We start from the raw sequence: 14,175 nt of genomic DNA, 5'->3' as shown, positions 1-14,175 counted from the left end.
TTCCTTCAATTCTAACTGCTGACTTACAACTTAAATAAAGACTAAGTATTACTTGATATAATGCCTCATTGACACCATATAACTGTAGCATTTCGAATAGCTTCTCTCTTGGCACCTTGTCATATGCCTTTTTCAGATCTACAAAACTTAAATACAGTCCTTAACTTAAATATATTCCCATGATTTCTCAACTATCTGTCGTAAAGTGAAAATCTGATCCTGACAGCCTCTATTTGGCCTGAATCCAGCTTGTTCTTCACCAAGCTTCCCTTCCACAATCCTTCTCAACCATTTCTCAAGTATACTTGTAATTGGGCAGGGAAACTAATATTGAAAAGGTTGAGTGTAAGAGAGAGAAACTTTAATAGCAGTGATTGTATATTTATTGATCCTTATTCGCAGAATAAATTACAGATGAGAGGGGATAAAAATCGGCATGGGATTACTGAAATTAGTGACTTGTATATCAGTTCTAAAGCAGCTACAAGAACTAGAGGGAATTTGCAATTTTTGTATACCAATGCAGGAAGCATTCGAAATAAGAGAGAAGAATTTTTGGCATTAGTCAGTGCAATCTCACCAAAAGTTGTAGGCATTAGTGAAACTTGGCTGTAAGCAGAAGATGTAGTCACTGGAATTGAATGTGATGGGTACAGTATTTTCAGGGAAGATAGAGAAGATAGAACAGGGGGAGGAGTACTGTTAATGATAGCTGATGTGTTGCAGCTAAAGAGAGTAGTATATCAAGATGATAGACATGTGAATGGGGGTTCATTTGAGGCGGTCTGGTGTGAAATAGTGACCAATGCAACCAAATATACAGTTGGATGCTGCTATAGGCCAGGGGGTACAGGGGGAGATATTGAATTCATGCATCAGCAAATTAGTGCAATGAGTGCAGGTTTAGTGATTATTATGGGGGATTTTAATTATGGTGATATCAGTTGGAAGGAGGAAATATCTCATAGCAAAAAATGAAATGGAGTTCATACATCTTCTACGAGATAATTACTTGAAACAGTACATAACTGAAGGGACACATGGTGTGAGAGTGTTGGACCTGGTTATTGGTTCAGAGGATATATGCATAAGTAAGGTGTCCTCGTTACCTCCAATTGGTGAAGGCGATCATGTGGTATTGACTTGGGAGGTTGCAAAATCTGTGGATTTTTCTGCTAAGAATGGGGGGGTATACATGGAACTACAGGTTAGGCAATTATAACAAGCTTTGGAGTGAGCTTGCAGCCATCCCATGGCAGAACATATTGCAGGGGAAAGATGTTAGCAGTGCATGGGATAAAATCAGCGGGTATCTGAGGAAAGCATTATCGGATTGTGTCCCCATGGTCAGGAAGACAAACAAAGCAGGCGTTAGATGGATGAGAAGTAGTATCAAGCTTGATCTGCAAAAAAAAGAAAATGTTATGGAGAATGTACAAGGAGAAATGCGATCAGTACACTCAAGCTAGGAAGGTTACCAGCATAGTAAGAAAAGCTAAATCTGGGTATGAGAAGACCTTAGCCAATGAGATCAAGGGTAATTCCAAAGAGTTCTTCCGCTATGTAGCAAGTAAAAGGAAGAATGACTTTGGAAGGACAACTTTAGTGTGTGCTGATGGTATTGAGGTGACAAAATCAGATGTAATAGTCGAGTTACTGGGTGATCACTTTTCAAAAGTCTATCACCCAAGTGAGGATATCTCTGTACCTGTAGCAACAACTAATGTGAAAATTGAAGCTAAGAAATCAGAGGTATTTAATATATTGCAAATTTAAATGCAAACACTGCTGTAGGTTTAGATGGAATATCAGCTTGGGTGTTGCGTGAATGTGTAAAGGAATTGTCAACCCCTCTTACTTGGATTTTGCTAAGGCTTTTGTACCCCATGGAACACTGTTACACAAATTTGAGCAGATGGGAATGGATACTAAATTCGTGATATGGATAGGAGAATGGCTCAGGGAGAGATACCATAAGGTGGTGTATGGAGGAGCCAAGTCCAGGATGAGGCAGATGACCAGTGGTGTGCCTCACGGCATTGTGCATGGGTTATTGTTGTTTAATTTGTATATAAATGATATAGGAAATGGCTTAAAGGGAGATATTCAGTTGTTTGCTGATGATGCAAAGTTGGGTAGAGCAATAAAAAATCAAGCTGATGTTGAAAGTTTGCAGGATGATTTAAATAAGCTGGTAGAATGGGCAAAAGGTAATGGATGTCAGTTCAATGTGGAAAAGTGTAAAATCATGCATTTGGGGATTAAAAGATTACCAGCTGTGTACTACATTGATAGACCAGTACTCCAAGAGATTGATGAGGCTAGGGACTTAGGGGTGTTGGTAGATAGGGAGATGAAGTTCAGGACACACACACTGCTAAGGTGTCCAAGATTGCACATAGGATTACTTGGATGTTGAGGAACACACTGACATCCAGAGATAAAGAGGTTATTATTCCCCTTTATAAAGCGTTGATACTTCCACATTTGGATTACTGTGCTCAGGTCTGGTCACCTGGACTCCTTGGAGATGAGGAGGCTGTGGAGAGGGTTCAGAGAAGAGTGATCAAGTTGGTGAGTGATTTAAAAAATGCTCCCTACATTGATAGATTGAGAGCTTGTGGATTGCAGAGGTTGGTTGATAGGCAGAGAAGAGGGGATATGATAGAAACATTTAAATTACTGAAAGGTTTTTATAGGATTGATGCAGGGGGAAATGTTTCAGCTGTGTGATAGTGATGAAAGAACAAGAGGTCATCCCTGGAAATTAAAGAAGAGTGTGGTCAACAAGGGTGTGAGAACAAGGTTTTTTGCCTGAAGGGTGGTGAATGAGTGGAATTTATTGCCTGACTTAGTTGTGAGCTCTTCGTCTGTAAATGAATTCAAGAAAAGATATGACAAATATTGTTTTGCTAGTTTGAGTCTCCCGCAATGAGTTTACTGACTCCATGGAGATACCCGTAATAATAAATAATAATATCTTACCAGGAACTCTCGGTAGAGAAATACCTCTGTAATTCTCACACTCAGTTTGGGTACTATGAGAGCTGTATTTCAATTCTGAAATTCGTCCCTCTGTCCAGGCCTTCTGAACTGTACAGTGCAGTCACTGTAAGACTTTTATACCTCCATTCTTGAGCATTTCTGGTCGAATATCATCTACTCAGCTGCCTTTCCACATTTCAGGCTTCTGATGGCTTTTTCTACTTCAAGTATGTATATGTATTCCTGATTGCATGCCTGGTCAGTGTTTTTTACCACTGGGCTGTCACTGATTGTTTCATTTAGTAATTTTTCGAAGTAATGTCATCATTACATTAAGTCAAAAATGAGCTTCAATTAGAAATACACAAATGTGTATTTGAAACCAGCAAAAACAGCAAATTTAGAAATTACATATCTTTACTATTCAAATCATCTTTCAGCATTTCATCTATAAATTCTTTAAATTATCATGTTTCACTGAAAATTACTCTTTTTTTTTTTTTATTCCTCCTACTTCAATTTCTCTGTTCCATTGCATTTATTTGCTCTTGACATCCCTAAAAAGCTATTACTAAACCTATACAACTACCATACAACAAATTATTACTTTGCTTGACAACATATTTCAGCTCTCCTTGCATTTTCATGACAACAATTCCTTTCAGAGTTATACTTCTTTTATACTGCAAAAATTTTATTTCATTTCAAAAATTTCATTCTTTCATCATTCATTTTCTCTACCTCAAGTAGAATTTCAAGTGCATCTCTATGTTCATTGCTTTCCAAAAAATCACCTGTACCTGCAATTTCTTCTTCTCTTTCTCTCTTAATCTTAACTACCTTATTAGTTTCATATCTTTCTCATAACAAATACACATTTATTACTATTATTCACCATTTTTAACCACATTACAGGATACGACTTTTTTTTTTACATAAATAAAAAAAAAAATGAGATGTGAAGGGTCGATCAAAATTACATTCAAAATGTTTCATAAAATTGTTGGATATGAAGCATGAAATGATTGATATATTTCATCCATAACAGATGGATGAGTGGCAAATAATGACACACACACAAGAAATGGCCAATTAGCATCCTATGGGCCAGATCTATATAATCTCATCAAACCTGCAAAAAAGTTAATCCACATTGCTTTCTAATATTTCTAATATAAACATAAAGGAGAAATGATTCTAATTTCTCCTTTATGTTTATTAAATTTTCTAGAAAGAATGGAAGGCATTAACTTAGAAATTGACACTTCACTGCATATGAAACTAAAAGTATTAGTTTCTGTTCGAGCGAGAGTGTGTGTGTGTGTGTGCGAACGCGTGCGTGTGTAAAATCTTAGTACATTAAAGCAAAGAAGAATGACAGAAAAAAAAGTGGCATTCATTACCTTCACACAAAGATGGAAGAAAGACTCCTTCATGTCTTCAGAAAACATATCCTTTGAAGCATCAATAAGAAAAATTAGAGCATCTCTTCCATATGTAAAAGACTGTAAGATTAAACAAAAAGTTAAAACATTAACTCATATTTAAACTTAAATCCATGTGAAGTACGAGGTAATAGTAACTGGTTACTTCAAATTATGATAATGCTTAATAATTATTAAATATGCATCCTTTTATTATTTTATTGTTAACAGTGTTGAAAACCACATACTAAGGTTTTCGACACTGTTAGAATTACTTGAAATGCAACAATAATAAATTACCTATTCAATCAAAATAGTATGGTGCACTCCTACATTTCACAAGAGTTGTGAAATGCAGGAGGTACACATTTTCATCACAATCTCATTGTTCTTTTAAACAATTATAATAGGGATCATTCTGAAAGAGAATTTCAATCTACATCAAACATAATTCAGTAATATTTCAGGGTTTTATTTAATCATTTAAGTGTCTGCAAAACTACCAATGTGCCCAAAATATTGACGTGACAGCTCACTCCCCAGAGTGAGCTATCACATGTCAAATAACATTTCTGGCAAATTGAAGGTAGAGCCACCATGGGTAGTCCTTTTCCTTCAACACTTTCTGACTACTTCATGGAGAGATTTTAACAATGCTTATTTGACAATATCCCTCCTAAACCATCCTTATGGTAGCGGTATCATCAGATTGCCTTTCTTCTTCAGACAGTAATCTTCACTTTCTCTGATTTCTGAGAGAAAACCATACCAGAATTTACATTCATGCTCTTTCTCATCATCATCATTCCAAAAATCTAACACTATTAAGATCCTGCTACATCGAGTGAACTTGACGCACCAAAATTTTAATGGTAATGTTCTACTAAACCATTGCTGTCTTGAGGAATAAATTATTTCAGGTCCACCTTCTTTGCTAATGGCTTCAACAAGCCCTATCAACAAAATCATTAATAGCTATAGAGTTTCCTTGTCATCTATCTCCCAAAAGGTGGTCCATCATGTTAAAGGTCCTCTGAAGGAATAGCTAAACTGCTTAGAGTAGTTGTCCACATGTGTCCTTTCACCCTATTAACAAGCTTTAGATTTCTGCTTTTCTTAGGCTCTGCAAAAAATAAAAAAAGAAGTTACAACCACCATGGAATCTATCAAATCTATCAAATTCTGTGACAGGGCAAGTTATCACATTTCGGCCAAACTAGCAGATCACTGGCTATTCATTGTGATGACCACCTCAATTACATGAAATTTCATAAGCCAGAACAGTCGAGACTCAGAGAACATGCTACCTCTAACAAACATCGAGTCCTTTGGGAGATGATTAAAGTCCTTCAATAAAGGTAATTAATATCTTATACAAAGAAATTTATGAAACCTTGTTCCACTGTCCAAATCTGAATAGAAATGATGGCCCGAAATGATCACTATTGTGAGAAATAGTTCTCCACGTGTTCCATACTAAATACTTTTTTAGAAAATTAATTCATACTTTGTCTCTTGTTGAAATTTGTACGGTTAAGTCCTTAATGTATTTTGTACTGTGCCACTACATCATGCACATGTAGCTCACATGTTCTCATTGTTGAACCTTCTGTTTCTCTTCTACTTGTTTAATTTGAAAGTCATACTGAAGATAGAATTTTTGCTCTATGTTAAATAAAGACTTACGTAAGTAAATAAATCCTTAGCCGTTATTTATTTAATATTCTATAGTGAAAAAAATGAAGACATGAAAATGGTGGGTTTTATGGCATGCATAACATCCGGCCACATGCAACAATTCTTACACCAGTAAATGATAGACTGACATATCTACATTTCTGGTCATCTGTTTGATGCTGTATTTGTTAACAGTGATGCATCAACTGAAAATAAAGATGATGATACCAAAGGTGCATTTTATGAAGAGCTAGAAAGGGGATATGATTCTTTACTTGGGTATTATATAAAATTAGTTATGGGTGACTTTAACACTAAAATAACAAATGAAGCAAGACAGAGACCAATAATTGGTCCAGGTAGTCTATATGACAATGATAATGACAATGAGATTAGAACTATTATGTTTGCACATCCTCCAGAAGGCTTACAGTTAGTAGCACATACTTTCCCAGAAGAAATATCCAAAAACAAACTTCAGTTCTCCTAAGAGGGAACACTAAACAATCAAACACCACATGATAATCAAAAGCACAAGACATATAAGAAACAAAATGTCCATACTTCCAGAGTAGCTGATGTAGATACTGATCATTACCTGATAATAGCAGGAAATATGCAAAGAGCAGAATTCAAGCTGTCTGTCAAATAGAGAAATGGTTTTTTTTTTTTTTTTTTTTTTTTTTTTTTTTTTTTTTTGTGCCCATACACAAGAGGTTGGTTGATCAACCTATAGTACATTAGTACCGTGTATAGGTAGTCGGTTGGGAAAGGAGGAACTTATTTACATTTGATTTAAATGACTTTAAATGTATTCCTTGGGAAACACAGCAACAATAGAATACAATAAGAAATTATTTATATGCTTTATAGACCTGGAAAAAGCATTTGACAGAATATTAATTCAAGACATAATAGAAATATTGCAGAGAAGAAAAGTAGCAGAAAACAATACAAATAATTAAAGAAATATATGATAATAATAGCTGTATAATAAAAACACAAGGAAAAATAAGTAAAGAGATACAAATTAGCAATGGCATTAGACAAGGAGACTCTTTAAGTCCAACAATATTCAATATAATAATGGATGAAATAATACAAAAGTTAATAAAATACAAAATACAGGAGTAAAAATAAACAACAGAATAATAAGAACTATATGTTATGCAGATGATGTAATATTAATTGCAGAAAATGAAACTCAGCTACAAATAGCTCAGCTACATACACTTAATAAAGCATATAATATGAAGATATCAAAAACTAAAACAAAATGTATGACAATATCACAAAAACCACAAAGATGCATAGAATTCGAAGGTACTATATTATTGAACAAATAAAAAAAAAAAAACTATTTAGGTATACAACTGAACTGGGAAGGAAGGCCACATCTAGAAGTCAGAGAACAAGTTGCAAAAGCTGCAAGAATATCAGGATGCTTGAACAAAACAATATGGAAAAATAAACATCTTAGAGTAGAGATAAAAACCAGAATTTATAAAGCAGTAATCAGACCTATTATGACATATAATGCAGAAATAAGATCAGACTAGGAAAACAAACAAGATCACACTAGGAAAACAAGACAATGTTAAACACAGGTAAAATGAATATATTAAGAAAAATAGTAAACAAAACTAAATTAGATAAAATAAAAAATACAGATATAAGAAAACAGTGTGAAATACATGCAATAAACAATTGGGTAGCAAACCGAAGAATAAAATGAGTTGAACACGTGGAAAGAAGAAGTGAAGATAGAATAATAAAACAAGTCTATAGTTGGAAACCAAAGAATAAGAGAAGAATAGGAAGAACTAAAAAAAGATTAAAAGATTATTACCGATATAAGAGTCAACAGGCTTCACTTCGGCGAAGTAAAATTATTCAAAATTAAGTGGATATTGAATACCACATTATTTCTTAGCCGAATAAGAAACTCAAAGATGGGAAATCAAATCTAAGAGTTCATGCCAAATATAGAAAACTATATATAAAGATCAGCGAGTCCAAGCGTAAGCCAACACCTGGTAGTGCAATGCTAGGGCGATTCGTAGTAAAGGTGGAAACCGGTCTGGGTAGTGACCTCCTTTCATAATGTAGAACAGTAATACATCTCCTAGGAGTTGTGTTTTACATTATGGGAAAATACTAAGAATAGTGATCAGAGCTTACTCCAACTTTACTATGAGTCACCCTAGCATTGCACTACCACCTGTTGGGTTACGCTTGGACTCGCCGATCTTTATACATAGTTTTCTATATTCGGCATGAAACTCTTAGATTAGATTTCCTATCTTTGAGTTTCTTATTCGGGTAAGAAATAATGTGGTATTCAATATCCACTTAATTTTGAATAAGATTAAAAGATACTATTAAAGAAGATGAAGTCTTGGTCGCAAAAAATACATCTAATGAGTATAGAAGAAGAAGGGAAACACAACGGGGAGATTGTTCCATGGTGCAAGTTGCAGGGATGAAAGAAGAGGAAAAGAAACTTGTTCTGTTTGTTTCTAGGTGTACTGTGAAGGATGTTGAGAAGCAGCTGCACGTGTTCCAACGAGCTTAGGACTGAGTGCAGGAATTACTGATGTTATTTCAGATAAGAATTCCCATGGAAATAGTTGTAGAATATACATATTGCAGAAACCAAACATCTGTGCGAAAGTGGGAGGAGTGAGTTGGTAAGAGATGAGTCATTAATAAGTTTGATTGCTCTCTTCTGTATTGAGTCAAACATTTTGAGGATGTTTTTAGGACTCCACCGCATATCGAATATTGCTCCCACATATGCTCCCCATATGTGGAAGCAGTATTCAATAGCTGGACAGATTTGTGATTTGTACAATGTTAACAGCTGTTCAGGAGTGAAGTAATGTCTTGAGTGAAAGAGAAATCCTAGTTTTTTTTGAAGCTGAGGATGTAATGGTTGTGATGTCTTTATGTCAGGAAAGGTTTGATGTGAGGGTAATTCCAAGAAGAGAAATCTCAAACTGTCTAGAAATTTGGGTGTCATCAAAAAAGAATACTGGGAAAAAATGGTTCTTTTTATGGGAAATAGGATAGAACTGGGTAGTGTTAATATGTTAACACCATGTTAACAGAAATAGAAATATTAATCAATATCATATTGAAAAGTGTGAGGATGTAAGCATATGAAGACAACATGCAAAAAAGATAGAGTAAGAAATACAATATTCATTTCCTCCTATAACAGAGAAACATAGAAAACAAATCAACTCAGTAAATCTCTCTATTATATAGTGAAACCTGTGGAGTATTCATAACTAAAAATTCACACGTATACCACAGTACTTAAATTTTAATAGATATTTCGTCTTAAGTATTTAAGACATCATCAGTACAGTTATTACAAACAATACTAAGAATTACAGAGGAACAGTTAGTGCACATGCTTACATTGGAATCCCTCTATGCATACAGTAGCGTGTTTAAGGACCCGACCCCCCAAAACAAAAAAATATAAAAAATTTTGGCTGTAATTAAAATTAAATTAAAATATATCTGATAAATTTATTTTATACAATTGAGGATAATAATTTCCCAGACTTTTGGGACAGTGAGACAGTCATTATGGTTCAGATTGGATCTGTGACGTAAGGCTTCAGCACTTTCTTTATATAAACGCTCATGTTATATAAGGATCTATGTAGCAGCTTGGTGTTTTTCCATTGGATCCTATGGTTAGGGTTTTCAACTCCATGTTGTGCGAGGCCAAATTTGTGTAGTTTGATAAGATAGATGTGGTCTTGATATTCAGAGATGCGTTCACTTATAGATCTTCCTGTTTGTCCGTATTAGGACATCCTACAAGAACACAGAACTTTGTATATGCCAGGTAGCAACCTAGGTGAGAGTGTCTTTTCGAGAAGGTAGCAAATTGTGGATCTGGTTGATTGGTTTATAGTAGCGGCGAGTTTGTATTTTTTTAATCTAGATAAAAATTTAGATTAGATAAATCAAGAAAAATATACCAAATTACCGGCTGACAAATGGGTTGTAAATTTATCTGGCCATCTGTTAACAGAAGAAAAATTGAACGTATTAGCATAGTGTCATAAGTTTGCCATTTCGCATAAACATATTCTGTATCTATATTTCACACACAACATTAAATGGAACACCAGCCATCTGCCAAATATTGAAGCCTATAGACTGCGTTTCAAAATAGACAAAGTAACAGCAATGGGCTCTCCCTTATCACCTAACTTAGCCAACATTTTTCTTGAACATCTAGAAGATAAAATTTTTGCTCTTGCACCAAAACCAAAAAATATGGATATGATATGTTGATGATGTCTTTGCAGTGTGGAGTCACTCTGAACAAGAACTAAACTCATTGTTAGATAAGATCAACTTTCATTCTAGCATCAAATTCACACTAGAAAAAGAATCATCACAAGGTATCTCCTTTATTGATATACACATCCAACGAAAATAAGATGGTTCCATTTCCACTTCTATTGCAAACCAACTTTTTCAGGTCATTACATCCACAATTCATCGGCTCACCATCCATCTCAAAAATATGGTATCGTTGGTATCCAGAGCACACACATTTTGTTCATTTGAAGAATCTTTAAAACAAGAATTGGAAATTATTAAAGATACAGCCTTATTAAATGGATACAATCCAAAAACAACTCAAAAATTTATCAGCCACTTCCCTACATATCAACCCAGACAACAAATCAATCAGATCCACAATTTGCTACCTTCTCCAAAAGACAAACTCTCACATATGATGCTACATGCCGTATACGAAGTTCCATGTTCTTGTAAGATGTCCTACCATGGACAAACAGGATGATCTATAAGTAAACACATCTCTGAACATCAAGACTACATCCGTCTTATCAAACCACACAAATCTTTTCCATAGGATCCAATGGAAAAACACCAAGCTGCTACATAGATCCTTATATAAACATGAGCATTTATATAAAGAAAGTGATGAAGCCTTATGTCACAGGCCCAATCTGAACTGCAATGACTGTCTCACTATCCCAAAAGTCTGGGAAATTATTATCCTCAATTGTATAAAATAAATTTATCAGATATATTTTAATTTAATTTTAATTACAGCTGAATTTTTTTTGGGGGGGGGGAGATCCTTAAATATAATTCCTAATATTGTTTGTAATAACTGTACTGATGTCTTAAGATACTTAAGACAAAATATCTACATAATTATTAAAATTTAATTACTGTGGTATATGTGTGAATTTTTAGTTAACTCAGTAAATGCACATGAGATTAGGTTAAAAATGCTACAGGACCCAACACCATAAAATAGTGAAATATACAGGAGCTGCAGAAATTTAAGTAGAATATTGCATCGAGAAAAAAGGCTGGCAGAGAAAAAATTAATTGAAGAACTGAAAATAATGCAAACAACTCAAAAAGACTCAAAGAGATTCAAAGTTCTTCAGATGTAGAGGAAATACTTCAGAGGATACAAACCACAAACTCTAATACTAATCTTTAAAGGTACCTGCGGCATGACTATAAACAACAAATTACATGATAAGCGTAATAATCAACTTTAATGAAATTATTATTACATGACACCTCCAGGGAGTCCAAAGACTCATCGAGGGAGGGCACCTTCTTTACAACTCTCTGTCTCAATCAACTACACCAACGCCATCTACCACCCACCACCACTTCCACAGACAATCACAAACATCCATGACCATGGCAGGATTCGAACCCGCAGCCTTTTGGCTGGAGAGAGGATACGCTAACCAGCCAACCAGGCTGTCTGAAAATAACAATACATCAGTGCATAGAAAAAAGAAAATAAAAGAAACAGGAATACAAGATACATACAATAATTGGTGGTTTACCAATTAAAAACTCTGTTCTGTAGAAAAAAAAATTAATGAACATCAGTATTATATTGAATACATGAAACCGCAAAAGTCTGGTCTGGCACAACATAGTATTGACACTAAACACAGTATCTGGTGGAATGAAGCTCATCTTCTCCATAGAAGCAGTTTTCAATATGAATGCCTTTTCAAAGAAAGATGCAAAGCCCTTTTACATTAGCCAAATATGAATCTGAATTGTCTTTCTCTCCCAAAAGTTTTGGAGATTCTCATTTTATGTAACCATCAAAAATAGTTTTAATAATATTATTTTCTAATATATTAATTTCTAGAATGCGGCAACAATTTTTAATTGGTAAACCACCGATTGTTGTATGTATATTATTATTATTATTATTATTATTGTTCTGGGAAACTCCAAGGAGTCGACAGACTCATCGAGGGAGGCCCTAACATCATGTCAAGAACAACTATTCAACATTCACACAGTATCTATCATACCTTGCCTTGAACTCATTCACAGTCGTAGCACCCACAACAGACTCTGGAAGCTTATTCCACTCATTTACCACTCTCCAAGTAAAGAACCTAGCTCTAACACCCTTGTCAACCACGCTCTTGCCCAGCTTCCATGCATGGCCCCTAGTCCTCCCACCACCAGTCATATTTTCAAAAATATCTTCTGGATCAATCTTATAAAAACCCTTCAGTAATTTGAATGTCTCAATCATATCACCCCTCCTTCGCCTATCGTCCAATTTCTGCAACCCACAAATCTTCAACCTATTCTCATAAGGTTCATTCCACAGACCTGCTATCATCTTGGTCACTCGTCTCTGGACCCTCTCCACTTCCTCCCCATCACGAAGAAACCCTGGTGCCCATAGCTGGGCACAGAAGTCCAGATGGGGTCTTATCAAGGCTCGATACAGAGGAACAACAACTTGTTCGTCTCTGCATGCTAAAGTATTTTTCAGAAGCCAAGTGATTTGGTGAGCTGTTTTAGTTACTTTTGCAATGTGCCCCCTAAACTTCAACTCCCTATCCACCAACACTCCCAAATCCCTGGTCTCATCAATCTCCTGGAGTATGATTCCACCAATGCGATATACTGCTGCTATTCTTTTCACCCCAAAGTGCATAACCTTACACTTTGCCACATTAAATTGACATCCATTTTTCCTAGCCCAGTCCTCCAAACTATCCAAATCATCCTGTAAAATTTTGACATCTTGTGCACTCACAATTGCTCTACCCAACTTTGCATCATCAACAAACAAGTGAACACTTCCTCTCAGATCCTTTCCAATATCATTGATGAACAAATTGAAAAGCAGTGGTCCAAGAACAGAGCCCTGTGGCACTCCACTAGTCACAAGACGTCTTTTAGACTCCACTCCTGAATAAACCACTCTTTGATATCTCTCCTTCAACCACCCTCTTATCCATCTCACCAACCCTATATCTATACCCATCTGCTCCAGTTTACTGATTAGGGTTCCATGTGGTATCCTATCAAAGGCCTTGGCAAGGTCCAGTAGTATCACTGTAAACCCATTACCCCTATCCAGTTCAGCCGTCACTGTGTTATAAAACGTGAGCAAGTTACTGAGGCATGATCTACCCTTCACAAAACCATGTTGTCCCCCATACAATATCCCATTTTCATCTATCCAATCCTGTATTCTTTTCTTGACTAATTTCTCTAAGACCTTGACAATGATTCCTGATATGCTAATCGGTCGGTAATTTACAACAGCAGTCTTGGAACCACCTTTATGCAGTGGAACTATTTTCCCCTCTTTCCACCTGCTCGGGAGTGGGTGGAAAGAGGGGAAATGGATAAGAGGGAGTCTAAAAGACGTCTTGTGACTAGTGGAGTGCCACAGGGCTCTGTTCTTGGACCGCTGCTTTTCAATTTGTTCATCAATATTGTATCTGTTTCTTTTCGTTTGCCTGTTTCTATGCACTGATGACATACTGTTATTTCAATTACAAAATATCTGTACTTTCATTAAAGTTAATTACTGTGGTTATCGTGTAATTTGATGTTTAAAACCTAATACTGACAACCAAAGAAAACTTGAGGTGAATGAATAGAAGAAAATGTCGCAGAATCATCTCTAACTGAAGCTGATAATGTTACTAAAACACTATAAGAAGGCAGCTAGCAAAAATAAATTGCAGCAGATAACTTTTACTAGATTAATACCATTAAAAACTGAAAT

At 35.4% G+C, this 14,175-nt stretch overlaps 1 protein-coding gene across 1 annotated transcript in view; it reads right to left on the bottom strand.

Annotated features, from left to right (window-relative positions):
- The window catches only part of Irbp (Inverted repeat-binding protein), a 252,925-nt gene that overhangs the window by 194,003 nt on the left and 44,747 nt on the right, over window positions 1-14,175 (bottom strand). The window contains exon 3 of the mRNA XM_090393723.1: window positions 4,389-4,490. Coding sequence (XP_090249849.1) covers window positions 4,389-4,490 — 102 coding nt within the window. The remainder of the gene's footprint in view (window positions 1-4,388; window positions 4,491-14,175) is intronic.

Source organism: Typopeltis vanoorti, chromosome 6 (genome assembly GCF_054136105.1).
Source record: "Typopeltis vanoorti isolate ZY-2024b chromosome 6, IOZ_Tvanoo_1.0, whole genome shotgun sequence".
Taxonomy (NCBI): domain Eukaryota; kingdom Metazoa; phylum Arthropoda; class Arachnida; order Uropygi; family Thelyphonidae; genus Typopeltis; species Typopeltis vanoorti.
Note: the sequence above shows the minus strand (reverse complement) of the source record. Positions and strands in the feature narration are given on the sequence as shown.